Raw genomic sequence first — 26,401 nt, 5'->3', positions numbered from 1 at the left:
GAAAAATAAAATAAAATATTATAATGGGCTTGCTTAGCTAACACCCCCTTACTGCTAACCACCACTCTAGGCCCAATGCCAATATTTCATCATTTTCCAAATAATTCCCAAAAATTATTAATTCTAATAATTTAATTAAAAATAATAATTAAATTAATAAACAATAATTAACGGGGTGTTACAATTTCCACATCGGTATCTCCAGTGGTTGTAACATTCCTCCTGGCTTCTGATGTTCAATCTTAACTTGTTGTCAAATGGAACACTGTGCTATATACTCTGCAATTTCCTTCTTCATTCCTGGCCACCAAAATCTTTCTTCAAGTCTTGATACATTTTGGTCATCCAGGATGAATAGAAAATCTACTCTTATGTGCTTCATCCAAAATCAAACGCTTTAATTCAAGATCACCCGGTATACAAATTCTCTGCTTAAACAAGATAACTCCATCAGGTGCTCTAACGAAATCAAACATGCCTATGCTCGCTTGCAATTGTTCATCACGCTCTTGTGATATCCGAATTCTTTCTCGCAATTCATTCTGGATGCTCAAGTTACTAATCAACACACCATTGGGCGTCCATTCAAACTGAAGGTTAATATTTCGAAACCTATCCAATAATCCATGTTCTAATATCATCAACTCCGCAACTCAAAATTCCTTCCTACTTAAGGCATCTACCACTTTATTAGCCTTCCCTGGATGGTACTTCAGCTCAAAATCATAATCCGTGAGATATTCCATCCATCTCCTTTGACGCATATTCAACTCCTTCTGGTCAAAAAGGTATCTCAAGCTTTTATGATCACTAAACATCTCAAAGTGAATTCCATACAAGTAATGTCGCCACACCTTTAGCGCAAAGACTATTGCGGCAAGCTTAAGATCATGAGTCAGGTAATTCTTGTTAGACGCTGGCCTAAGGATCTAGAGGGGGGTGAATAGATCCTACACAGTTTTTCCGGGATTTTTACAGACTATAGCGAAAGCGGTTCTGAATCGACTTGCGTCTATTTCGGACCGCTATTGCAAAGGGTTATATGTGTTACAAAAACCACAAAATATTTGAAGTCACAAATAAAGAGATATGCTATTGAATCAATACGTGTCACAATTGAATATCAATTAAGTTCTAGGTAGACAAGCTTTGATTTGCAATGCAGTAAGGTGGATTAAGCAATAAGACAAACACTTGGTGACAATATTCAAATTGATGCTAATTCAAGATGTGGTGAATTGTGATGTTTATACAGAACTTTTAATTCACAATTTTAACACTTGAATCATTGATCAATTTAGCAATTATACCAATTATGAACAGAATGTAAAGGAAAAGATAAAAGCGATAAGAACACGATATTTGTTTAGGCAGTTCGTCGACCGTCCTCGCTACGACTACGTCTGCCCCCAATTCCAAATTGAAATTGGGAAAACTTTCATTAATGTTGAAAGCAGTTTATACAAAGAAGATAACAAAGCGATAAACGATAAACCAATTATGTCGATCCTTTGAATCTTCTTCCCCCTTAATCTTGAGCAAGATCAAGGTTATCCAAGAGCTTCACTTCGATTCCCTTCTGCAGTGTCTTGATTCCTTGAACTCCCCGTTCCTCAATCGTTACACTCAGCCGAATCCTCAATGAACGCCTCTTGATAAAAACCCCCAAGAACCACCCGTCGTGGAGGACAAAACCCGCAGATTTTATTCACCAACAAACCCCACAAACCTTCACCCACTAGGAATCTTCAATTCCGTTCCATGGACGTTATCGAACTCATCACTAACCCGCAACGCAAGAATGATTATGTGTAATTGTGTTGGAGATGACGAAGAACAAAGATGAGAAGCGTTTATGTATCTTTCAGTCGTTGGTGTTGTTGAATAATTAACCTTTGCACAATATATATGATTGCATGACAGTTGGAACCAAGAGAAGCTGAATTTTGAACTTTCTTGGTCAGTTAGGTCGACCTCTTGTAGAGGTTAGGTCGACCTAGCAGTGCTTGCTGAAGTTTGCTCCCAGTTAGGTCGACCTGTTGAAGGAGTAGGTCGACCAGAATCCTCTTCTGATGCGTTCTGGGAACATTTTCTCAGATTAGGTCGACCTAATTGTTATGTAGGTCGACCTAGCAGACTGATATGAAGATTTCTTCATTTTACGTCGACCTAAAAAGTCTGTGAGTCGACCTAGCAGAAGTATATGGATTTTTCTTCATTTTAGGTCGACCTGGGTTGACAGTAGGTCGACCTAACTGTTGATTTTTTGCATTTTTCATGTTCAGCTTGTGTTGAGTCGACTTATATGCATAGTAGATCATCCTGTGCTTTCATGAGTGATCAAATGCTTTGCTTTTCCGATTCCTCCTAGTTGTTTGGATGCTCATTTGAGTTTGCCATAAATCAAAAACATCTTTGAGTGTAATCTTGTATTCACATACTCCCCCTTTTTGATGATGGCAAACCAATAGTCAAAAGCTTTGGTAGTAAGTGACACAGACTCAACAAGGCTCCCCCGTACATCCAGCATCTATTCTTCAACCAAGCAATCTCTCCACAAAGCTCCCCCGTACACTCAGCATCTATTTCTCAACCAAGCAATCTCTCCACAAAGCTCCCCCGTACACTCAGCATCTATTTCTCAACCAAGCAATCTCTCCACAAAGCTCCCCCGTACACTCAGCATCTATTGTATCTATCTCCCCCTTTGACAACATCAAAAAAGAGAAACAAAGAAACAGAGTAGGAGAGTAACAAGAGAAACATAGATAAAACTCGAGCATGCATAGTCGGATATTAAAATGAAACGTGTACAAGAGTAAGAGATATATGTGTATAAAGTCACTATAAGCATGTTAATTGATAGCATATTACAGTATCAATGAAAATTTTTGGAAGTGAACAGTAAACATGTTACCCTCTTCTCATTGTATAGGTGTCATTGTTCATGGAAGTCCTTAGTCATTGACTTGAGGAAGAGCTACCTTTAAGAAATGATGTTAGCTTGAGAATAAACAATATATATAGAAATAAAGTAAAGAAATAAAATTAGGAGGAACAAGCGTAGTTAGCCCAAATTAGAGATATCTAGTATCCCTAATTCCCTACGGATGTTGAAGTGTTGCTCCGTTGCTAGAGGTTTGGTGAATATGTCGGCTAGTTGCTTTTTGCTTTCTATATGTTCAAGTGTAACGTCTCCTTTCTCTACATGATCTCTTAGGAAGTGATGCCTTATTTCAATATGTTTGGTACGTGAGTGTAGGACAGGATTCTTGCTTAAGTTTATTGCACTTGTGTTGTCGCACATGATAGGTATGTGGTCAAGCGTAATGCCAAAGTCAAGGAGTTGTTGCTTGAGCCATAATATCTGCGCACAACAGCTTCCTGCAGCTACATATTCTGCTTCAGCAGTAGATAATGCAACCGATGCTTGTTTCTTGCTATGCCAACTTATCAATGAATTTGAGAAAAGATGACATGTTCCACTGGTGCTTTTTCTGTCAGATTTGCAGCCAGCAAAATCTGAGTCCGAGAATCCTACCAAGTGACAATCATTTCCGTTTGGATACCATAAACCATAAGTAGTAGTTCCACGTAAATAGCGCAGAATTCTTTTGACAGCCTTGAGGTGAGATTCTTTTGGACACGATTGATATCTTGCACACATACACACACTAAACATAATGTCTGGTCTTGAGGCGGTAAGGTATAATAGTGAGCCTATCATACCTCGGTACAGTTTTACATCAACCTCTTTACCTTTTTCATCTTTGTCTAGGTTAGTGTTTGTTGCCATAGGTGTGTTGATTTCCTTTGCCTCACTCATTCCAAATCTCTTGAGCAGCTCTGTACAATATTTGGTTTGACTCACAAACGTTCCATGACTGAGTTGCTTGATTTGTAGGCCAAGGAAGAAGTTTAGTTCACCCATGAGACTCATCTCAAATTCACTCTGCATAAGCTTAGAGAAATCTTTGACAAGTTTTGCATTAGTCGATCCAAATATTATATCATCTACATATACTTGAACTAAGAGAACATCTTTATCCTTTCGTTTAATAAAAAGATTAGTGTCAACTTTACCTCTAGAGTACCCTTGACTAAGAAGAAATTTACTCAATCTTTCGTACCAAGCCCGAGGGGCTTGTTTAAGACCATAAAGAGCACGTTTCAGCTTATAAACATGAGTAGGATACATGTAATTCTCAAAGCCGGGTGGCTGAGCAACATAGACTTCTTCATTTATGTAGCCATTTAGAAAGGCACTTTTAACATCCATTTGGAATAGTTTGAAGTCTTTTGAACTAGCATAGGCAAGCAAGAGGCGAATTGCTTCGAGACGTGCTACAGGAGCGTACGTCTCTTCATAATCAATACCTTCCTCTTGATTATAACCTTGGGCAACTAATCTAGCTTTGTTTCTAGTAATAACGCCGTTTTCATCAAGTTTGTTACGAAAAACCCATCTAGTGCCGATTACTTGATGATCTCCCGGATGAGGGACTAAATCCCAAACATTATTACGTTTAAATTGGTTTAATTCTTCTTGCATGGCCATTAGCCAATGCTCATCAAGTAATGCGTCCTTAGTGTTTTTCGGCTCAACTTGTGAAACAAAAGCAAAATAATGACAGAAGTTACTTATCCTTGAGCGTGTCGTAACGCCTTTTCATATGTCTCCTATTATGTTGTCAATTGGATGGTCTTTCACATTTGTCCAAGCCTTTGGAAGTTCTTCATTTTTAGAGATGCTTTCCTCTTTATGTTCATCATGAGACTCATCTTTCTCTTTCTCAGCATCTTTCTTTACATTACTTTCATTCTCGTCTTCCTTATCTCGGACAATGTCTTCAGTGGATGGACCTGCACCATTAAACGAAAGACCTACACTTCCTTTACCAAGTATGGCTCCTCTATTGTTGTCTCCATAGGTGACAAAACCCTTTTTCTTTGCTTGAAACTCAACGAAAAGAGATATGTCTCCCGTCATGTGTCTTGAACATCCGCTATCAAGGAACCACAACCTTTCGGCAATATCAAGACATTTTTCAGCTTTCTTTTTCTTGTGCTGATGAGCCATGAGACATAAATTTGCTACTTCTTCTTCATCGCTTGATGAGCTTTCACTAGATGAGTCACTTTCCCATGCTATGTAGGCTCTTTTAGATTTGTTATGACCTTTTCTTTGGTTCTTCTCTTTTTCTTTCTTAAGGTATGGACAATCCGGTTTGTAATGACCGTCTTTTCCACAATTGAAGCACAGCCCTTTGATTCTTCCTTTGTTGTTGTCATATTGTTTGGAAATGGTTGATTGCTTTCTAAAGTTGATCAATCCTTTGTTAGAATGCTTTGCTCCATTTTTCTTTAGATATTTGTTGTATCTTCGCACAAACAGTCCCATTTCTTCTTCATCGGAGTCTTCATCATCACTTGTATCACTATCCTCTAGCTCTCGTATTGAGGTCTTGGAGCTTGAAGCTTTTAGAGCTATTGACTTCTTCTCTACCTCCTTTTCCATGTTCTTTTCTTTCTTTGACCTTTTCTCATGCATGTCAAGGCATTTAAGATGCTGTTCATGTTCCTCTAGTTTACCAAAAAGAGTGGTAATGTCTAAAGTGTTGAGATCATTTGCTTCCTTAATTGCTGTAACTTTGGCTTGCCATTCCCTGTTCAAACACCTTAAGATTTTGTTAGTAGCAACTGCATTAGAAACAGGTCTATCAAGAGAATTTAATCGATTTTTCAGGTGAACGAATCTTTTCTGCATGCTTTCGATGGTTTCACCATCTTCCATGTGGAAAAGTTCGAACTCTTGAGTCAGCGTATTGATCCTAGCTAGTTTGACGTCATCGGTTCCCTCGTGGGCAACTTGCAATGTGTCCCACATAGCTTTAGCGGATCTACAATGGGAAACGCGATAGTATTCATCAACTCCTAGAGCTGAGATTAGAATGTTTCTCGCTTTCCAATCGTATGCATATTTCTTTTCATCTTCAGCATTCCAAGTATTTTCTGGTTTTGGAACAACTGTACCATCTTCATTTGTCAAAGTGATCTGAAATGGACCATTGACAATAGCTGTCCAGATGTTCCTATCAATTGCATTGATATGGACACATATACAATCCTTCCAATAGCCGTAGTTTTCGCCGTTGAAAACTGGAGCTCTATTATGAGCCCCTTTAGGTCCGGAAGCCATCTTTCCAATAAGTGTTTCACGTAGCACGGAATTAACCAAGCTCTGATACCACTTGTTAGACGCTGGCCTAAGGATCTAGAGGGGGGGTGAATAGATCCTACACAGTTTTTCCGGGATTTTTACAGACTATAGCGAAAGCGGTTCTGAATCGACTTGCGTCTATTTCGGACCGCTATTGCAAAGGGTTATATGTGTTACAAAAACCACAAAATATTTGAAGTCACAGATAAAGAGATATGCTATTGAATCAATACGTGTCACAATTGAATATCAATTAAGTTCTAGGTAGACAAGCTTTGATTTGCAATGCAGTAAGGTGGATTAAGCAATAAGACAAACACTTGGCGACAATATTCAAATTGATGCTAATTCAAGATGTGGTGAATTGTGATGTTTATACAGAACTTTTAATTCACAATTTTAACACTTGAATCATTGATCAATTTAGCAATTATACCAATTATGAACAGAATGTAAAGGAAAAGATAAAAGCGATAAGAACACGATATTTGTTTAGGCAGTTCGTCGACCGTCCTCGCTACGACTACGTCTGCCCCCAATTCCAAATTGAAATTGGGAAAACTTTCATTAATGTTGAAAGCAGTTTATACAAAGAAGATAACAAAGCGATAAACGATAAACCAATTATGTCGATCCTTTGAATCTTCTTCCCCCTTAATCTTGAGCAAGATCAAGGTTATCCAAGAGCTTCACTTCGATTCCCTTCTGCAGTGTCTTGATTCCTTGAACTCCCCGTTCCTCAATCGTTACACTCAGCCGAATCCTCAATGAACGCCTCTTGATAAAAACCCCCAAGAACCACCCGTCGTGGAGGACAAAACCCGCAGATTTTATTCACCAACAAACCCCACAAACCTTCACCCACTAGGAATCTTCAATTCCGTTCCATGGACGTTATCGAACTCATCACTAACCCGCAACGCAAGAATGATTATGTGTAATTGTGTTGGAGATGACGAAGAACGAAGATGAGAAGCGTTTATGTATCTTTCAGTCGTTGGTGTTGTTAAATAATTAACCTTTGCACAATATATATGATTGCATGACAGTTGGAACCAAGAGAAGCTGAATTTTGAACTTTCTTGGTCAGTTAGGTCGACCTCTTGTAGAGGTTAGGTCGACCTAGCAGTGCTTGCTGAAGTTTGCTCCCAGTTAGGTCGACCTGTTGAAGGAGTAGGTCGACCAGAATCCTCTTCTGATGCGTTCTGGGAACATTTTCTCAGATTAGGTCGACCTAATTGTTATGTAGGTCGACCTAGCAGACTGATATGAAGATTTCTTCATTTTACGTCGACCTAAAAAGTCTGTGAGTCGACCTAGCAGAAGTATATGGATTTTTCTTCATTTTAGGTCGACCTGGGTTGACAGTAGGTCGACCTAACTGCTGATTTTCTGCATTTTTCATGTTCAGCTTGTGTTGAGTCGACTTATATGCATAGTAGATCATCCTGTGCTTTCATGAGTGATCAAATGCTTTGCTTTTCCGATTCCTCCTAGTTGTTTGGATGCTCGTTTGAGTTTGCCATAAATCAAAAACATCTTTGAGTGTAATCTTGTATTCACAATTCTCTTCATGAGAACTCAACTGCCAAGATGCATAAGCTACCACCTTACCATCTTGCATCAACACTCCGACTAAACCTTTCTAAGAAGCATCGCATAACACTTCATATGATCAGTTTGGGTCCGGAATCACTAACACAGGTGCAGTAGTAAACTTCTTCTTAAGTTGTGAAAACTCTGCTCACACTCGGAATTCCATTCAAAAGCAACTTCCTTTCGTGTAAGCTTCGTCAACGGTAAGGCTAACTTAGCAAACCCCGTGATAAATCTTTGATAGTAACCAGCCAATCCTAAGAAACTTATGACTTCGTTCACACTCTTCGGTCAATCCCAATTCACCACTGCTTCTACTTTAGAAGGATCTACTGCCACGCCTCCACCAGAGATAACGTGACCAAGAAAACTTACTTCAGATAGCCAAAATTCACACTTACTAAACTTGGCGTATAATTGTTTCTCTCGAAGGGTAGACAACACAATCCGCAAATGCTCTTCATGCTCTTCGGAAGTACGAGAATACACCAAGATGTCATCAATAAAAATCACTACAAACTGATCCAGATACGGTTGGAAAATTCGATTCATGTAGTCCATAAAAATAGCCGGAGCATTAGTCACACCAAATGGCATAACTAAAAACTCGTAGTGACCATATCGAGTTCTGAATGCAGTCTTAGGTACATCAGAGCTCTTTACCCGGATCTGATGGTACCCTGATCTAAGATCAATCTTCAAGAACACACTGGCTCCTTTCAACTGATCTAGGAGGTCATCAATACGCGGTAATGGATATTTGTTCTTTATGGTAACTTTGTTCAGCTGACGGTAATCGATGCACAAACACATACTTCCGTCTTTCTTCTTTACCGAAAGAACAGGAGCTCCCCACGGAGAAACACTGGGCTGAATGAAATGCTTAGCTGGAAGTTCTTCTAACTGGCTCTTCAATTCTCTGAGTTCAATAGGAGACATCCTATAACGAGTAATGGATACTAGGGTTGTTCCAGGAACAAGATCAATTGAAAATTCCGCTTCCCTTATCGGAGGAAGAGAAGTGATATCCTCAGGAAACACATTAGAAAATTTGCACACCACCGGAATCTCAGACAATTTCACCCTTACAGAAGGTTCCTTGGAAAGAACTAAAAGAAAGGATCTTTCTTGAGAAAAGAGATAATTGACCGGGTTGATCGTACCTTCTACCAACTTGGTAATTGCATCATCAGAAGAAGTCTCTTCTGCAGGAATGAATATGGCCTTCTCCTTGCAACCAATATACACCAAGTTTAGAGACAACCAATCCATCCCCAGAATGACATCGAGCCGCTTAAGGGGTAAGAAAATCAGATCAATCGGGAAGTCACGACCATTAAAAGACACCGAACAATCTTTACAAATCAGTCGAGCTTCCACGGTATCATCCGTTGCCGAAGAAATGACCATAGGTTCGGGTAATGAAGTAACTTCCAAACCAAGTCGATAAACACATTCAGTAAAGATAAAGGAGTGAGTAGCTCCACAATCAACTAAAACACATAAAGGTTGATTGTTACCATAACACGTACCCGCAATGAGATTGTTTTTTCCCTTGGCCTTTCTTGCATCTAGAATGTACACACGATCCGTAGTCTTCTCAGGAATCTTCTTCTTGGAGCAGAATCTGGATATGTGACTTGGCTCACCACATTCGAAACAAGTAACTGCAACGGATTTGCAATCCCCAAAGTGCCTCTTCTTACACTTATAACAAAAAGGAGGTTGAGTTGTTTGATCACCATAACCTTGCTTCTTCTTTGACGGAGAGTTACGGGGCCTCAAGTGTTGAGTAGTTCTCCCTTGTTCTTTGTAGTTAGTTCTATTTTGGTCCCTTTCTTCTTGAACCCTCTTCAAACTGTTTTCAGCAACGTAGGATTGTCTCAAACATTCAGCATAAGTAATGAACTCTCTTTGGGACACACTATGAGCTATGTCAGCCCTCAAACAAATCATGAACTGGTCAACCTTCCATAGTTCATCCGGGGCATAAACAGCTTGTTAGGAATAATCAGCCAAGTCTTCGAACTTCTCCGTATATTCTGAAACAGACATGTTGCCTTGCTTGAAGTTCTGAAATTCTTGCTCCTTTTGAGTCCTTACACTGCTAGGAAAATACTTCTCCAAGAATGCAACTTTGAAATGTTGCCAATCCTTAGGAATCTCTTGTGTGGTGAAATAAGTAGATGCAGTGTTCCACCACCTAAGAGTCGGTCCCTTCAACTTCTGAGTAGCAAAGATCACCTTTTCATCTTCAGTACATTGAATGGCCTGAAACACTCTCTCCATACTAGCTAACCAATCATGAGCCAATAGAGAATCAAGTCCGCCAACAAACTCTAGAGGATCCATCCTGAAGAAGGCACGAAAGTCTGGTCCAGTTGCAGCTTGAGGAACGGGAACTGGAGCAGGAGGTTGTTGTCCATGCATACCTTGCATGATTTGCATCATTATCTGGTTCTGCTGCAGCATCTGCTGCATCATCTATTGCCAAGGTACGCCTGCATCTCCGGTTTCTTGCTCGGGCTCCACATTCCTAGTTCTGGGCCTTCTGGGACCTCTGTGTTGCTCATCCATCTCCCTGTTTGTCCTACGCATGGAATCAAGTTGATCAGGCTCAATGCCATAAATAGGACATAAGGAATCATGCTAACTATACACATATGAGGCAAAATTGTATTACATTATGATGCGTCTTAGCAAAGCCGAAGATCGACCTGCTATGATACCAACTGTAACACCCACACATATTTGTCTAGAATAATATGCCTAAAGTATTAAATATGGTTCATAAGACAACAATAACATAATATTCGCAGCGGAAACAAGAGTACAACTTGAGTACAAGATACTAAAGCCAAAAATGTCATGGCCAAAATATTAGTACATCATAAGTACATGCCCAAAATATGAAAACATGAAAGCACGATAAAGGAACTAAAAGAAATATCCAACAAGCATCGGTAAAGAACTAATCCATCTTGCCCTTACCACGATCTTGTCTCGAACCACCTGAAAAGAAAATATTTGGAATGGGATGAGATTACTAAATCTTAGTGAGTCCACCTATCCTAAAAGTCCGCTCGGATCTAAAGAGAACATCCAAAATAAACGAATCCACCATTGATTCGGGGTTATTCTCACTTTCGGTACAAATAAGGAACAAATAATCAATTAGTCCACCATTGGACTCATAATGCAAATATACAATTGTATAAGCAACCAAGTATGTAAACCCGCATCCATATACAGGGAATCCTGAACGCGTTAATGCCTCATCTAGGTTATAAAAACCCACCCTCGATGAGTCACGCCCATGCCTATTGTCAAGGGACTTGTACAAGCACACTGCAAGATGATTAGACGGGTTGGCACAAGCCTAAATATCCGCGAGATGACCTTATACTAGTTGGCGTCATTGTCCCATTAACCATCTTCACGCACGTGTGTTAACACTGAGTACAATACGCCATCTTGACACATGGGCCCATCGGGCGAAAGCCTAGTGATATAGCCTACATGGCATCACTAGAGATGGTTTACCTGTTATGTGTAGGACTACTTAGCCACATAACGCCACCATACCTAGCACGCAAGTGTGTTAACGCCAAGTGGGAAAATGCCTCAAGACCCTCACAAGCACACTGCAACAGTAGCTCAGGTGTGAGCCCAAGATCACACGATCGGGGCTATCCCATTGATCACAAAGCCCGGGACATAACGCAACCTAGCCCCCGGCCCGTTTCGATTCAAGCATACACACATATCAATCGCCAAATCACACAAGCACATAATCCCAATTGTTTAACCGAAACAACGGGCATTAACAAGATATTCATATTTCATCACATATCTGTCATACCCCAATTTTTGACCCTAAGATCATACATCATTTGCATCTCAATTATTAATCAAGATCACAATCTTGAGATTTCATTTTTCGGTGTTATGTTCGCTTCGTCTTTGAGGGGAACTATCAAGCACCTAATTTTCTTTAATTTGTTTTATACTAACCAAAATCCAAAAATATGCATTTTTGTTTCCTTTGTTTGTGTTTTGCAGGAAAAAGATCGGGCGAAATCAAAATCGTGCAAGAAAAGGAATTTTTGAAAATTTCACTATGGAAATCGATTTACCCATATAGGAAATCGATTTCCCTGGACGAAATTTGAAAAAAAGAGGGAAGCATGACACCATTTTGGCAACAATCACATTTTATTTGATCATTTTTGTCATTTTACCAATTTTCCACCACATCAAAATTAATTCCCTTCATTAAACCTTTTTTAACCCCATTTTACCATTTTACCATTTAAATACCATTTAAACACCAATTAAACACAAGCTAATTAAAAAATGCAAAAAGACCAAATTGCCACTACTCTTGCTCCCATCCTATAAATAGAGGTCTCTACTCCCTCATTTCTCAAGCTTTGATAGCCAAAAAAGTTATTGCAAATTCATTTCTCAAGCTTTGAGAGCCAAAAAACCCCTTGCAATTTCTCTCCTCATCCCTACCAAATTCACCAAAGCTCTTTGTTCTTTCATAAAGTTTGTGAGTCACACCTTGAACCTCACAAACTTTGAGCTAAACCACCATCCATTTCACTCTTTTTTCTTCAATTGTTGAGAGATCAAGATTTGTGTTGGTGATTCTTGAAGTAGATCTAAGTTTTGTTCAAGATTTGGTAATTTTCTTCATCCTTATTCATCCATCATAATGTGATTCTTTTGTGCTTGTGTGTGATGCATCTTTGATGCTATATTGGTTCCATTTGATGGTGAATTGATGGAAAAATCGTGCTCCAATTGATGTGTGATCATAAGGTGTTTGTATGTTTGCTTAAGTCAAGTTTTATGCCTCCTAATGCTGATTTTTTGAATGCTGTGTGCAGGAAATCGATTTCCCTCTGTAGGAAATCGATTTCCACCTTATTTTTTTCAAAATTTGAACTCCGCACTCAAGAAATCGATTTCCTACAGAGGTAAATCGATTTCCTGCTGGCAGAATGTGTTTTTTTGCCTTTTTTATGCTTGTTTTGGCTTCCTACTTCCTCCACTTCATTAATATCATTGGATCTAGGATGTTGATAGGTTTGAAAGGACCAAATCCATAATATTAGATGAATGATATTAATGATAGTGTGAGTTGATTTTACTTTATGCATTTTATCTTCTTCTTCTCCTTTTTTCTTTTGATCGATGAAAGTCTTAATACTTTGAGAGTTCTTATGGATTCTTAGTAAAGACTAGATCGTTACCTATTTTCTTTTCGTGCGGTATTGCTTTCGGAGAATGATCTACATATCATTTCTCTCGCATGCATTAGCACATAAAGTTTTGACCGGCCTCGTTGTAGGGTGATTTCTACATAAATCACTTGGCGATCTGCTTAACATAGCGCAATACTTCGTGTCCCGAATAAAAAAGATCAAATATGGAAGAGAATTGTATGCGGTTGATTTATGACTTATGGAAATTCATCGTGTAGTCGCTATGATTTTATCAAGCTTCTGATAAGTTTCCATTGACCTTAAATCCGAGTACATCATTCACTCACCATCGATCTTCATTACTAACTTTGGTAACATACTTGATAAGTTTCAAGATGGTTATCTTTAACATCTAACAACTAACTTTAATTTCCGCACTTTTATTACTCCGCTCTTTATATTTCTCGGTTTATCGCTTTATTTTATCATTTCATCATATTTACATTCCGCCATTTTCTCTTTGTCCATTTGGACGTTTATAATTCCGCTATTTTCTCTTTGTCCACTTGGACATATGTTTATGTTTCCGCTATTTTTCTTTTGTCCACTTGGACCATACTTTACTTTTATGCTAAAACACTAATAAACAACCAAAATCTAAAAAACACATAAGGCTCTCTTTTGGACTATTGGTTACTATCCCTAGCATTTTGGAGATTCGGACTTATGGACCTAGTGCCTCTGGACTCTTATTCTGTTATTACTCTGCTATTATTTTGTCTGTCTGGCATTGGATTGTTGTCTGTTTGTATGTGCAGGTATTTCCTTGAAAGCCCTTGATGGTTAATTCCAAGGCATTGAGATAAGGATTTTACCCAAAAACAGCCGTTACTTTACCCGATTTTCGTCAGAATTCTTAATGTGCTTAATGCAAAGTGGTGCTAAAGATAATAAGTTCATCTGGATCCCCAAGTGTTAATGTGTTGGTATTGATAATTTCAAAGGATGGGAAAACTACCTTGACTCTTAATGTCAAGTGTTGGCTTCTTATTTTGTTAGACCGTTTCTTTCCTTAGCTTTTATTTTATGCAATAGGATAGCCTCTTCATCTCCTCCCACTTCTTAGATTTTCAAAATCTTCTCCCTTTTTCAAAAAATCTTCTTATGTTTGCAACCTTTTCAAAACCTTTTCTCAAAAAATATCTTTCTCCCTTAGTGGCTTTTCTTCAAAAGTTTAGACACCGTTAATTGTCGAAACGAGTGGTTGTACCCCACGATTTTGAAATTGATTGATATAATGAGATCTTTTCTGCGTGAGAGAGCTAGTGGCATACTCGTTGATTTTATCCGAGTTGGAGCCCTTCTTTCATTAGCGATGCAAGGAACTCGTTTGTTCTCATGCTCAAGATCAATGGCTGAGTATTTCTCTCCGACGACGATATAGTGTTTATCCGTTTTTTAAAACCGTTTTCCCAAAAGCGGAACTACATTAGCTCTGACTTCTCCATTGCACCGAGGAGGTATGTAGGCCCAAAGCTTAACGCTTTGCTGAGCTTATTTTAAAAATAAAACAAACTCTTTTTAGCACACACACACAGATTTTCAAAAAGGTTCCTGTGGAGTACCACAGATATGAGGGGTGCTTAAAACCTTCCCCTCATATAATCAACACCCGTACCTGAGATCTCTTTCTTGTTTTTTTTTAAAACAAAACTTTGGGTTTTACGTTCTTTTCCCTTTTCCTTTGAAAAAATAAAGCGTGGTGGCGATTTCAAACGGAATATTGATTCGAGTCAATCCCATGGCTTCGATATCAGATTTTCCCCGCTACAATATCATATTAACATAATGCATCAATTAATAATCCACATATTAAAATCAATACATCGTGGAAAATATACAATATTAGCATGTTCAAATAATAGATAAACAAGTTCCAGACAACTAAGGAGGCATTTAGTTCCCTATACGGAATGAAACTGCTCTCGGGGAAAATAGTAACATAAAACTACGCCTGACAAGGTTCATTAAAAGGGATTCCTATATTATTAAATAAAACATGTTGGTTTAGGGACCAGTTTTATTAGATAGCACATCTAACTAGCTTTCCAATGATATAAACTTTGCGCAATTCCGATACCCGAGGCGAAAGTTATGAATTTCTAAAGTTTTGCAATTTTTCCTTTCTAACCCAATGTAACGGGTTACGCCAAATCCGTAGCCGGTTACGGGCACGAAAAATAGTCCAGAATTGCATTTTCAGCAGCGTAACCGGTTACGCAAAACCCCGTAACTGATTACACTGTATCAAAAACACATTTTCTGCATTTTAAGGGTTCTAAAACAGTCCCAAACCTTTCTAATTGATTCCCAGCACCATATATATAATTTCCAACGAATTTCTAACCTAAATATGTTCAGAATCATCAACATGCAAGGATTAATACAAAAACTAACATGTTTAGCATCATAGGATTATCAATTATCTCATAAGCCCTAAACCTCAATCATAACCCTTACATGCAAACCCCAAGGTATCTAACTAAGGACTCACCTTAGAAGAAGATAAAGATGATGATGGAGCTGAGATCAGGATAGAAGCAAGGCTGAAACAGATTCTGGTGCATGCAAGAATGGGGCTTGGACCAAGTTTTGGAAATCTCCTCTTCCTCTCTTCCCATGTTTTCCTTCTTCTTCCTCCCACTTCTATGTTTCTGATTTTGGAAAGGGAAGGAATGAGGAACCAAAGAAAGCCCTTACTCTTACTTAAAGGGTGAAAATACCATTATACCCCTCTTATTGCCACTGATAGGTTTAGTTAGCACAATATACCTATTAGTAGAAATATGTATCATATTTATCCATTTTTTATACCAATCACATTAGTAATAATTATTGAACAAATATAATACCGGGTATTACAATCATGGGACTAGAGGAAGCCATCAATCATAAAATCAAGATTCTGGACGTGTATGGAGATTCGGCTCTAGTTATTAATCAAATCGAATGAGAATAGGAAACGCGTCATCCTGGTTTAATTCCTTACAGAGATTATGCCCGAAGACTGCTAACCTTCTTCAAAAAGTTAAGTTCCATCACATACCTTGTAAGGAAAATCAAATGGCAGATGCATTGACTACCCTAGCTTCCATGCATCAAGTGAAGTTTCCAAATGAAGCTCCTCAAATTACAATCATGCGCCTGGATATGCCTGCTCATGTTTTCACTGTTGAAGCTGTCGTAGATGACAAGTTTTGGTTTGATGACATTAAAGTCTTCTTATAGAAACAAGAGTACCCACCTGGGGCATCTAGCAAAGACAAAAGAACTTTGAGAAGATTGTCTGGTAATTTCTTCTTGACTAGAAATGTGCTCTACCAAAGGAATTTTGACATGGTATTGCTCAGATGCGTGAATAGACACTAAGAAAGTCAATTATTGCAAGAAATCATGAAGGATCTTTTGGCACTCATGCCAATGGATATGCAATGACAAGAAAGATACTGGGAGCGGGTTACTATTGGATGACAATGGAATCTGACTGCTACAAATATGTGAAGAAGTGCCACAAGTGTCAGATCTATGCTGATAAGATCCATGTGCCTCCAACGCTTCTCAATGTTATCTCCTCTCCGTGGCCTTTCTCTATGTGGGGAATCTATATGATTGGAATGATTGAACCAAAGGCTTCAAATGGACATCATTTCATCCTGGTCGTCATTGATTACTTTACCAAATGGGCCAATGCTTCCTCTTACGCCAATATTACCTGACAAGTGGTAGTAAGATTTATCAAAAACAATCTCATATGTCGCTACGGCGTGCCCATCAGAATCATTACTGATGATGGTTCCAATCTGAACAACAAAATGATGAAAGAATTATGTAGTGAGTTCAAGACTGAGCATCATAATTCCTCCCCCTACCGTCCTAAGATGAATGGAGCAGTAGAAGCAGCTAACAAGAATATTAAAAATATTGTCCCGAAGGTGCTTTGACTCTTATAACCATGGATGGTGAAGAATTCCCACGTCCCGTGAATATCGAGATGGTCAAGGAATACTTCGCATAAAAAGAGAAAAAGAAGAGCTCGCTAAGTTGAAAACCCGAAGGAGAGACTTAGGCAAAAATGAGCGTCTCGGTGGACTGAAAACCTGAAAAGGCGGTCCAGGTAAAAATTAGAGACAATAAAAAAGAGATAATCATACCGATGACTTGAAAACCGGCAAAGGAAATTCATGCAAAATTTAGGGAATATGGAAAGTAACCACATCCGGTTTCACCTCACCATCCTGAAGATTATATGAAGACTCTCAACCGACGTCGGCGTACACGTGATATTCAAAGTTGTTAGGGACACTAGAGGTAATTGTATTTTAGGCTACCCTTTCTTGTAAAAGTTACCATTTTCAAAAATTTGTAATCCATGGAGTCTTGCCGTTCGCAGACTACCATCCCATTAATGAACATTTGAGCCTTATCTCATTTCTTGGAGTTCTTATTTTTATCCTACTTTGCAAAACATTATTTTTTAAAATTAAGAGATTTGAAACAAAGTAAAAATTTGTCTTTCAAAATTAATGAAAAGATAGCACCAACAAGAAACGAAAGCACCAACAAGTTTTATCCCTATAGAACAGCTAGGTCTTGATACAAGTTGTCTCCAGCCAAAGATGGGGTTTGTTCTCGGAATGTGTTCCTTTTCAACAGGTTTTCTTCTTGGAATAAATCCTTCAATGATAAAGACTGATCTGAAGAATGTTCTCTTCCACCAGGAAGATTTGACAGAAGAAGTTATTAGTGATAGGGCTAGTATATACCCTGGTGTTGTCATCCCCCATGTGGTCATCTTATTACATGTATGTTTTGTCAAGTATGCACATAACACTTATGCACATCATTTGCATCTTTTTGATATGATAAAATTACCATTCCCTAATAAATGTCTTTACTCCTTCCATTTAAGCGTCAACTTTAGGCAGAAAAACCCATATCCTTGTGTTTCCCCGATGAGTTTGTTCCTCACGGGAAGATTTTGTTTTAGCTTATCCACATATCTGTAGAAAGGATGGACCCCCCAGTTTTGAGCTTGTTCCTCAATGGGAAGTGTCTTATTTGGTGTTTCATTCCAACTATGCCTTGGTTTGAACTTTGTCTCCAACAAATATGATTATTTGGATCAACGAATCCTGTATTAAAGTGCATTTATTTTGCACGATTGAAGACCTAATATTTTCAAACAAGAACCTGTTTGTGGTTCCCCAAAATTGGATTTATATACCCAACATTTGTTATTTACCCGAAAACAAGTAATGGTCTCTTTGAGCAGCTTGTATGCCCCATATTTCCTTCTTGAAAGAAGATGACAATCTCTACGGAGCAAGGAAAATGTTTCCATCAAAGAAGTTTAGGAATGATAGAAGTTTCACAATAGATGGTTAGCCTTCCCAAGATGATGAAGAAATTCTGTTGAAGAACCTAAATGTTATGAATGGTTGGTCTCTTCAGCGTCGGGACAACTCGTGTTGAAGTTATTTATGAACGGTTGGTCTTTCCAGCGTCAGGACATTTCATGTTAAAGTTAGTATGAATGATTGGCCTCTCCAGCATCGAGGTAGTTCGTTTTAAAGTTATTTATGAATGGCTAGTCTCTCCAGCGTCGAGGCCGTTCATGTTGAAGTTATTTATGAATGGATAGGCTCTCCGGCGTCGAGACAGTTCATCTTTAGTCCATATCCCAAGTGTCAGGGACTTCTCATTTCATGTCCCTAGTAGAGCTGTTTCCTTTCTCCTAGTTTAAGGAGAGTATGTTGTTTGCTTGTTCCATATAAAAAAATATGTTTCTTTCATATCAGGCATGTGGGCTCTCAGGGTCCAAAATTGCGCTATCTTTTGTATTTAAGTCCCTCCTACCGTGCCGAGACGAAGATTCCATCTTCCCCTCATCAGGTATCAGGAACTTAAATAGGGGAAGCTGTTGTACCCCAATTTTTTACCACTGAGATACCTCCATATATTAAACATTAGGATCATCATAATCATCATGCATTTTTCATTTTCTAACAAAAAATACAAAAAAAAAAAGTTGTTGTTTGTTGCTTGTGTCTCAAGACAGGAGACTGATCAAGAAGAGACTGGGCAAATTAGTATTTTTGAGGCCCACAAAGTAATTCAACATCCTTCTATGATTCAAAAGACTCTTTAATAAATATCAAGGCCCAAAGATGGTTCAAAGCAAGATCATTCACCTTTAAGTTCATCAGAAGCTCCAATTAGGGTTTTTGACCTAATTCCACTAGAGGGTTGACTTTTAATCAAGAGATGGTTCCAAGACTCAAAATATGATTCAAGGGCATCAAAATCAGCATTATAATCCATGCATACCATTAATTTAAAGAGGGAAGCTTGATTCATTTGGAAATCACAAAACTGTGGTTCATTTGGAAAAAGTCAACCTTTGACTTTCGAGAAAAACAGTCAACTATGAACTTTTAAGGATCCAAATCATCATCATATGGATATTGAAGACATTTGATAAAAGAAGTTCCAAATAATTCATCAAGAATAAAAAAAGTCAACAAAAGTCAAAATTAGGATTTTAAGTGAATTTTGACCTAATTTTGGGAACTCAAAATTTTGCTTACACACTAAAAAATCTCCCTAGATGAAAGTTGTAGATTTTGGAAAAACAAACAACTTATATCATTGGAACTTTTTGCAAAAAATGATTATTTTGAGAGATATGGAATTAAGAAGATAATTTTTAGAAGACTTAGAGAAATTTTCAAGTGTTTTACTTGGATTTTTTCTTAACTTTATGACCATTTTTCTCAATGTTCCTAAAACAGTTTGAGGAAACATTCAACAAGTGAATTGAAGTATGTAGAAAGGGATTTCCAAAGAGCTAAGTAGCATGAAAATCCATGGCTTGATCAAAGAGATATGAATTTGTCAATAGGACACCATGAACACTTGAAATGGAACATTTTCATGAAGTCCATGAAGAACAAAGTCTAAAATTCATCCAAATCTGTTGGAATCTCTCAAGTACATCCATTTTAACTTGTTCAAGAGGCCATAATCATAAGATTACTCATTCTTTTGAGCTATGGACCAAGTGTATTATGCATTGTCCAATTTCATGCCATTTATGAACTAAAGTCACCACTTCCATTTTGGAAAAGCTAGCTTTATGCACAAAGTCCTCTCCTTAAGCCACTACACTGTCTCCTCTGCATCAAAAGCAAATTTAACACCACAAGCAAGCTCCCCAAACTCAAAATAAAGTCATGCAAGCATGCTTGAACTTGTACCTTGCAATTGGAACTCCTATTTTCTCATTTCTTCACAAACAAGCAAAGGAGTACAAAGTCACATGGGAGCTTCAAAACTCTGAAAGTTTTCCTCCCAAAAACCCTAAGTCTTGCCTTTAAATAGAGGGCATCAGTCCCTTGATCAATTACACCAAAATTCTCCAAGTCACCTATCTCTTGAAATTCTCACTTTTCTTATCTTTGCATTTTTCTAGTGATTTTGAGTTCCATAAGTTCTGGGTGTCAACCAATGGCTTAGACAACTTCTAAAGATTATTTAGAATGTGTCTATACCTTCCATAACCTCTCAAAACTCCCCTAACCAAAAATCACCTTTTTTCCTCCATTGAAGCTTCACGTAAGCTCATAACTTGTCAAAACCAAAACCAAACACCTACCATCCAAACAAACACTTCAAATAGCTTCTACTAATCATAGAGGAACTATCCATAACCATCAAACACCTACCAAAGGCCTTGAACCAGATATCACCTTTCAAAAACTCCATTAAAGAACCTTGTGAACCAAAGTTGTGATTTTCATTTTCACTCGTGCGTTTTCTGGCCTTTTGTGTTCGATACCTTCTAAAAATCATTTAGAAGCTATCCAAACACCTGTTTTGGATTTGTAACACTTGGAACTACAAGTTCCAGCCATAACGTTTTCTTATTACAGGTGAAATCGAGTTTGCATTTGCAGGGGTGATCAAAGCATTGTGAGCATTCCAAAAGCTTCCTTGAAGGTCCCTGAAGGTGTCCAGATAGTTGCAACACTTCCAGAATCACTCCAAGTAAGGAGTTTGTCAAATCAATCACTTTGGAAGTTGGTGCTCATGATTATAACTGATGCACGCCCGTCTTAAATATACGTTTTTCAAAAAGCAAGTCATAATTGCATATGACGTCATGATCTGAAGGTTACTAGAAGGTTTTTTGGTCGAAATTTAGAAATTACAAGAAATGTCCATTTCTACTTTATTCAAAATAGACATTTATTGGGATGAATTTGTTAGCTGGGAATTTCGAACATTTATTGAAGAAGGTTAAGAATGTTATATTCTGGATAAAATAGCATGAAATGTGGTTTTATAGAAGCTATTTCTTTTTTGGATTTACCTTATGAAGACTTAATACGTCGAAGTAAAATACAGCTTCAAGTGCGTAATTGTAATTTTTTTTATGAAGAAGTTTGCTTCGACAGCCACGTTGGATAGTTTCAAAAAGGCTTTGAGCAGGAAGGGTTTTAAATTTAAACTCGCGTCTGTTCGTCAGAAGAACACATGGTAACAACAGAAGATCCTTTCGTTTGAAATATCCAACGTGGCACTCATCTGCATATAGACCGTTAGGGTCGAATCATTATAAATAGGAATCTTAGGATTTGAGATTGGTTTGTTTTTCACATTGTATACAAAAATCACTCAAATACTCGAAGTACCGGCGCGAGAGAAAAGATTATGTTCATGATGTATGTATGAAAACACCATTGTTTTCTTTACTTTAACGTCATTTATAGTTTCATTAATTCCAGTCTTTCACCATTTACTTTCCTTTATTTTCAGTCAGACCTTTTTACATTTCTTACACTTTACAATATTTACAAACCTTTTAGATTCAATTTTTACATTTTGCCAAATACTTTGTAGTCGAAGGTTTATTCTTAATACTTATACAATACTTAGTTTCTTTTACAAAAGAATCTTATTCTTATTCATAAATAAAAAATATGGCCACTTATAAAATGAACTTAGAGGAAACTAAAACTTTGAGACACATGTCCTAGTATCAATCTAGTTGATCTTGTAAGTTACCAAATCACCCAGTTTGGAGGACTAGCGGTTGTTTGTCAGAAATTACTGGGAAACACACATACATTTCTCAAGGACTCTTTCTCAATAATGCAGATACTATGAGTTTGTATGAGATTTTGTACAAATGAATGAACACATGGGTTCCTAAAATTAAGACTACAATATATAATTAATTGAAATAACCGTCTCCATAACATGACACGTTTCCCTCGACATGTTTCCCTCCCATAACATGACACATTTCCCTCGACATGTATTTATTTCACTCTAAAGCTCCACGTGTCTTGTGTTGAAATTGGATAATGATGAAATTCAGTTATTCCTTATTCAAATTCAACCTTTCGTCGAATTCCACATGTTATTACGTCAAACTCATTTAATACTTAGAAAATATTTCTAAGTCCTATCCAACATATCCCTTTCGTGCAGAGGGGGCTTCGAATGGACTTCTTCAATAAACTTTTCTCATGAAAACGCTCTCACTATCTCTAAAGATATTTCCTCCTCTTTATTGATATAACATGGCATCAAAAACTTAAGCTAATAAATTGTCCCCCCCCTAGAAATGTCATTTTCGACATACTGAAGAAAAGGGTATTCTTTGGGCGTTCATTTTGATGCTAAAACGCTTCAGTTCTAATGACGTCATAATTATTATGACGCTTTTAAAATAAGTCTCTTCGGACTTCATGTCTGAATCTTCCCTCATTCATGATACTTATAGTACCTAGGAGATCGTGGGTAGCTATAATTGCCACCACCTCTCTATGAACTTCCAAACCAACCACGCGTCCCACTCACATAATCAAACATCATTCTATGTTATGGAACCGTTTCCCAATTTCAACCTATAAATATCCCCTTCAAGTCATATCAAACATTTATTCTCTTTCCAGATTTTTTGCAAGCTCTAATTTCTTTTTCCTTCATCTTCTTTATCGTCTATAAAAACTTCCTTAAGCAACCTATCTCTACAACAATGGCGTCTTCCACCACTGCTAGCAAGGATTCAAATTAGAGCCAAGACGACAAGAAATCTTCTGGTATTCCTCTTGTCAACAAGTTTCTAGGGCCTCAAGTTGTCGGAAATCAACAATATATGCCTGAACTGTTCATTGAAGAACAAAGGAGAATATACCAATTGCAGGTATTGCTCCCTATTTCAATTAATGCAAAAAACTATGCCATGCTAGGACCCATAGCAAACCTAGATGTTGACTCTGAGAAACTCAAACAATTCTTCCCCACTTACGATAGGTACAAACCCATAGGAAATGTCAGGAAACCTAAAGCCAACGACGAGGTTCATAATAGTTTTGCCAATGGCTTTCCCAACATATTCCCTTGGCTCAAACAACCTCCTCTTTTAACGATGATTTTTGTATTTCCTTGTACCTAATGCCATGATCACAAAAACATTGTCTTTCCCAATCTATCATAGTTCCTTGACTCTGGTGCAACCCCTCATGTCACCAATAGCTCACAATATTCACTAACATGCTCCTTTTGAAGGACCAGTGAAGATCTTCATAGGAAATGGCCTTATTTTTCAAATTCTATCTTTTTTTCCTCACATAATTCCTCTCCTTATAACCTCAATGATCCTTTAGTTTTGCACAATTTTCTTCATGTCCCATCCATTAATGACAAATATATCGGTGGAGAGTAAATTTTCCGAAGACTACTTAGTGTATTTTATGTTTATCTTAATAAATGTGTAGTTAAATCTAAGGCAATTGATGCTATCTTGCTAGAAAGTATGGTAGGACAAGACTGTCCTAATGAGTTCCCTATGTTAAAAAAATTATTGGTAATAATTACCTAATTATTCGAAAATCAAATTGTATGAGATTGCACATTTATTTGTAACCGTCATTCTCTTAATTCGCATAATTAGTTGTACATGTACATATGATAGTTTAGCTAATTTAGTGGGTTGAAAGTCAACTTGACAACTTGTAATTACATTATACTAGTGGGATACCCGTGCGTTCGCACGGGTACTAGCGTAATACACAGGATTTTGTTTTCTAAATATAATAAAAATGTAAATAAGAAAAACAAAATTGTTTTACCAAATTAGTTTATTATTTTAAGAAAAAAGATATATTTTTAAAATGAAAAAAAATTGTTCTACCAAAATTGTTTTACATCAACAATATATATTCCAACCTTCCACATATTATCTTAAAAAAATATTGTATCATATATTTAAAACAAAAATATTAGTAACATAAATAATTAAAATACAACACATTTTTCTCGTGTTTGGATTCATACATTATTTTAAATATATTTATTTTTCTTTCCTTTAAATGTACAAAAAAATGTAACTACTTGTGGGTTCGCATAGATTCTAGTGTTACACGCGCTTTTGTTTTTAAAATAAAATAAAAATGAAAGGATAGAGAGAGAAAATTGTTTAATCCAAAAGTTTATTATTTAAAAAATATTTTTTTATTTATATTTGGAGAATAAATATAGTTTCTCTTATGTAAATAATTAAATTTGTTTTGACATTACTTTATGCAATCATTTAGTTTTATAAATATCAATTAATAATATAGTATCTGAAAATATTAGTTTAATTATAAAAATAAATATTAGTACCATAGATAAATATTTTTTCCCGTGTTTGAAATCATAACTTATGGATTCTTCGTGCGTTCATCTGAGTACCAGTGCATTACACGCATATGTTCCTAAAATGTAATAAAAATACAAATAAATAAGTAAGACAAAATTACTTAACCAAGAAAGTTTCTTTTTTCTAAAAGACAAATATATATATATATATATATATATATATATATATATATATATATATATATATATATATATATATATATATATATATATCTATATATATATATATATATATATATATATATATATATATATATATATTCTTACTCCAAGAGAGAAAATAATATTCATTAATTTTAACCATTAGATTGAAAATAATCAATGGTCATGATGAGGAGTAAGTCTTGATAACTTACTCTTTGAGAGAGAGAGAGAGAGAGAGAGAGAGAGAGAGAGAGAGAGAGAGAGGGCATATCATATGAGAATGTCTTCTTTATATGAGAATGTGAGAATGAATCTTAACCCTTAGATTTTCAAATAAATGGTGGGGATTACGAGTGAATATTTTTTTCTCTCTTCTCGATTATTAAAATAAATGATGTAGGAGAGAGAAAAAAAGATTCACACATAATCTCCACAATTTATTTTAAAATTTAATGGTTTAGACACTACTAGAAAAAACGCATTTAGTGTGACCGATTTAGAGACCAAAAAAGTATCAAAATCGGTCACTAAATGGTTTAGAGACCGAAAAAGCGACCATCATTTCTCGGTTGGAAAAGTACTAGTCGCTAACCTCTTGCGACGGATTTAGAGACCGATATATAGCGACCGAAATAGTGACAGAATTAGAGACCGGATTAGTGGCCGAATACTGTGACTAAAATTGTGACCGAAATTTTATTCAGCGACTGATTTAAACATGATGCAACTTTTTTCACCCATAATCAGCGACCTTTTTTTGTAGTATTTCCGTCACTAAATCAGTCTCTGATTGTTTTGATCAATTTAAAATTATCCCTTTTTAATTTTAAAGCAGTCCTTAATGTGTTAAAATTATTCTTTTTAGTACCTATTTAAATCTTCTTGAATATGAAATAATTTGATACGTTAAATTTTTATTATAATTAACAAAATAAATACTGATAAAAAAGTATAATATATAAACTCTTAGTAAATACTCATAGAAAAATTTAATAAAAGAACAAAATTAAAGTATATCTTTGAATTCAACTTAACAAAAGAACACAATTTAAAGTACTTATAAGTATTTATAAAAAACACTATAAACTTGTTTTAACTAACAGGTAATAATTGTCATAACATAACATAACATATTATTTTCATAGTCACTTATAATTCTAAGTTCATCTCTTCATCATCATCCTCACCATCAACTTTATCATCATCCTCACCAACCTCATCATATGGCTTTGGTTAAAAATTCAAACTGTCCATCAACTATTTTAGCATGTAATTGTTATACTCAAAAACTTTATTTGTGTTAGCTAATTCCTTGCGAAGTGGATCTCATTCATTTCTCATTTCTTCAAATTCACGTCTTTGAATCCACTTGGTTGACGAGGAACATGAACCACCATAAGTAGGCTTCCCTGCTATTACGATAGATTTCATTCCAATCCCTGCAACGTCTCATTAC

General features: G+C 36.7%; 2 protein-coding genes across 2 annotated transcripts; both read right to left on the bottom strand.

Annotated features, from left to right (window-relative positions):
- Nucleotides 1–8,107: 8,107 nt before the first annotated feature.
- LOC131597449 (uncharacterized) lies at nucleotides 8,108–9,772 on the bottom strand. Its single transcript, XM_058870147.1, has 3 exons — nucleotides 9,349–9,772; nucleotides 8,681–9,246; nucleotides 8,108–8,335 (listed from the first exon to the last, which is right to left on the bottom strand). The coding sequence occupies exons 1-3, from the start codon at nucleotides 9,770–9,772 to the stop codon at nucleotides 8,108–8,110; spliced, it is 1,218 nt and encodes a 405-aa protein (XP_058726130.1).
- Nucleotides 9,773–9,817: 45 nt separating this feature from the next.
- LOC131597448 (uncharacterized) lies at nucleotides 9,818–10,300 on the bottom strand. The gene has a single exon (XM_058870146.1). It carries the CDS (start codon nucleotides 10,298–10,300, stop codon nucleotides 9,818–9,820), a length of 483 nt encoding a protein of 160 aa, XP_058726129.1.
- Nucleotides 10,301–26,401: the final 16,101 nt, after the last annotated feature.

The sequence above is a fragment of the Vicia villosa genome, linkage group LG4, assembly GCF_029867415.1.
Source record: "Vicia villosa cultivar HV-30 ecotype Madison, WI linkage group LG4, Vvil1.0, whole genome shotgun sequence".
NCBI classification, from domain to species: Eukaryota; Viridiplantae; Streptophyta; class Magnoliopsida; order Fabales; family Fabaceae; genus Vicia; species Vicia villosa.
Note: the sequence above shows the minus strand (reverse complement) of the source record. Positions and strands in the feature narration are given on the sequence as shown.

What these genes read in the sequence shown, in the direction of transcription:
- LOC131597449 (XM_058870147.1), bottom strand. Translation starts at nt 9,772, where the DNA reads ATGATTTGTTTGAGGGCTGACATAGCTCATAGTGTGTCCCAAAGAGAG. An exon ending in AAAAAACAATCTCATTGCGG is followed by an intron (nt 9,247 to 9,348) that starts GTACGTGTTATG and finishes TTGGTTTGGAAG; the next exon opens with TTACTTCATTACCCGAACCT. An exon ending in AGCATTTCATTCAGCCCAGT is followed by an intron (nt 8,336 to 8,680) that starts GTTTCTCCGTGG and finishes TATCTGGATCAG; the next exon opens with TTTGTAGTGATTTTTATTGA.
- LOC131597448 (XM_058870146.1), bottom strand. Translation starts at nt 10,300, where the DNA reads ATGATGCAGCAGATGCTGCAGCAGAACCAGATAATGATGCAAATCATG.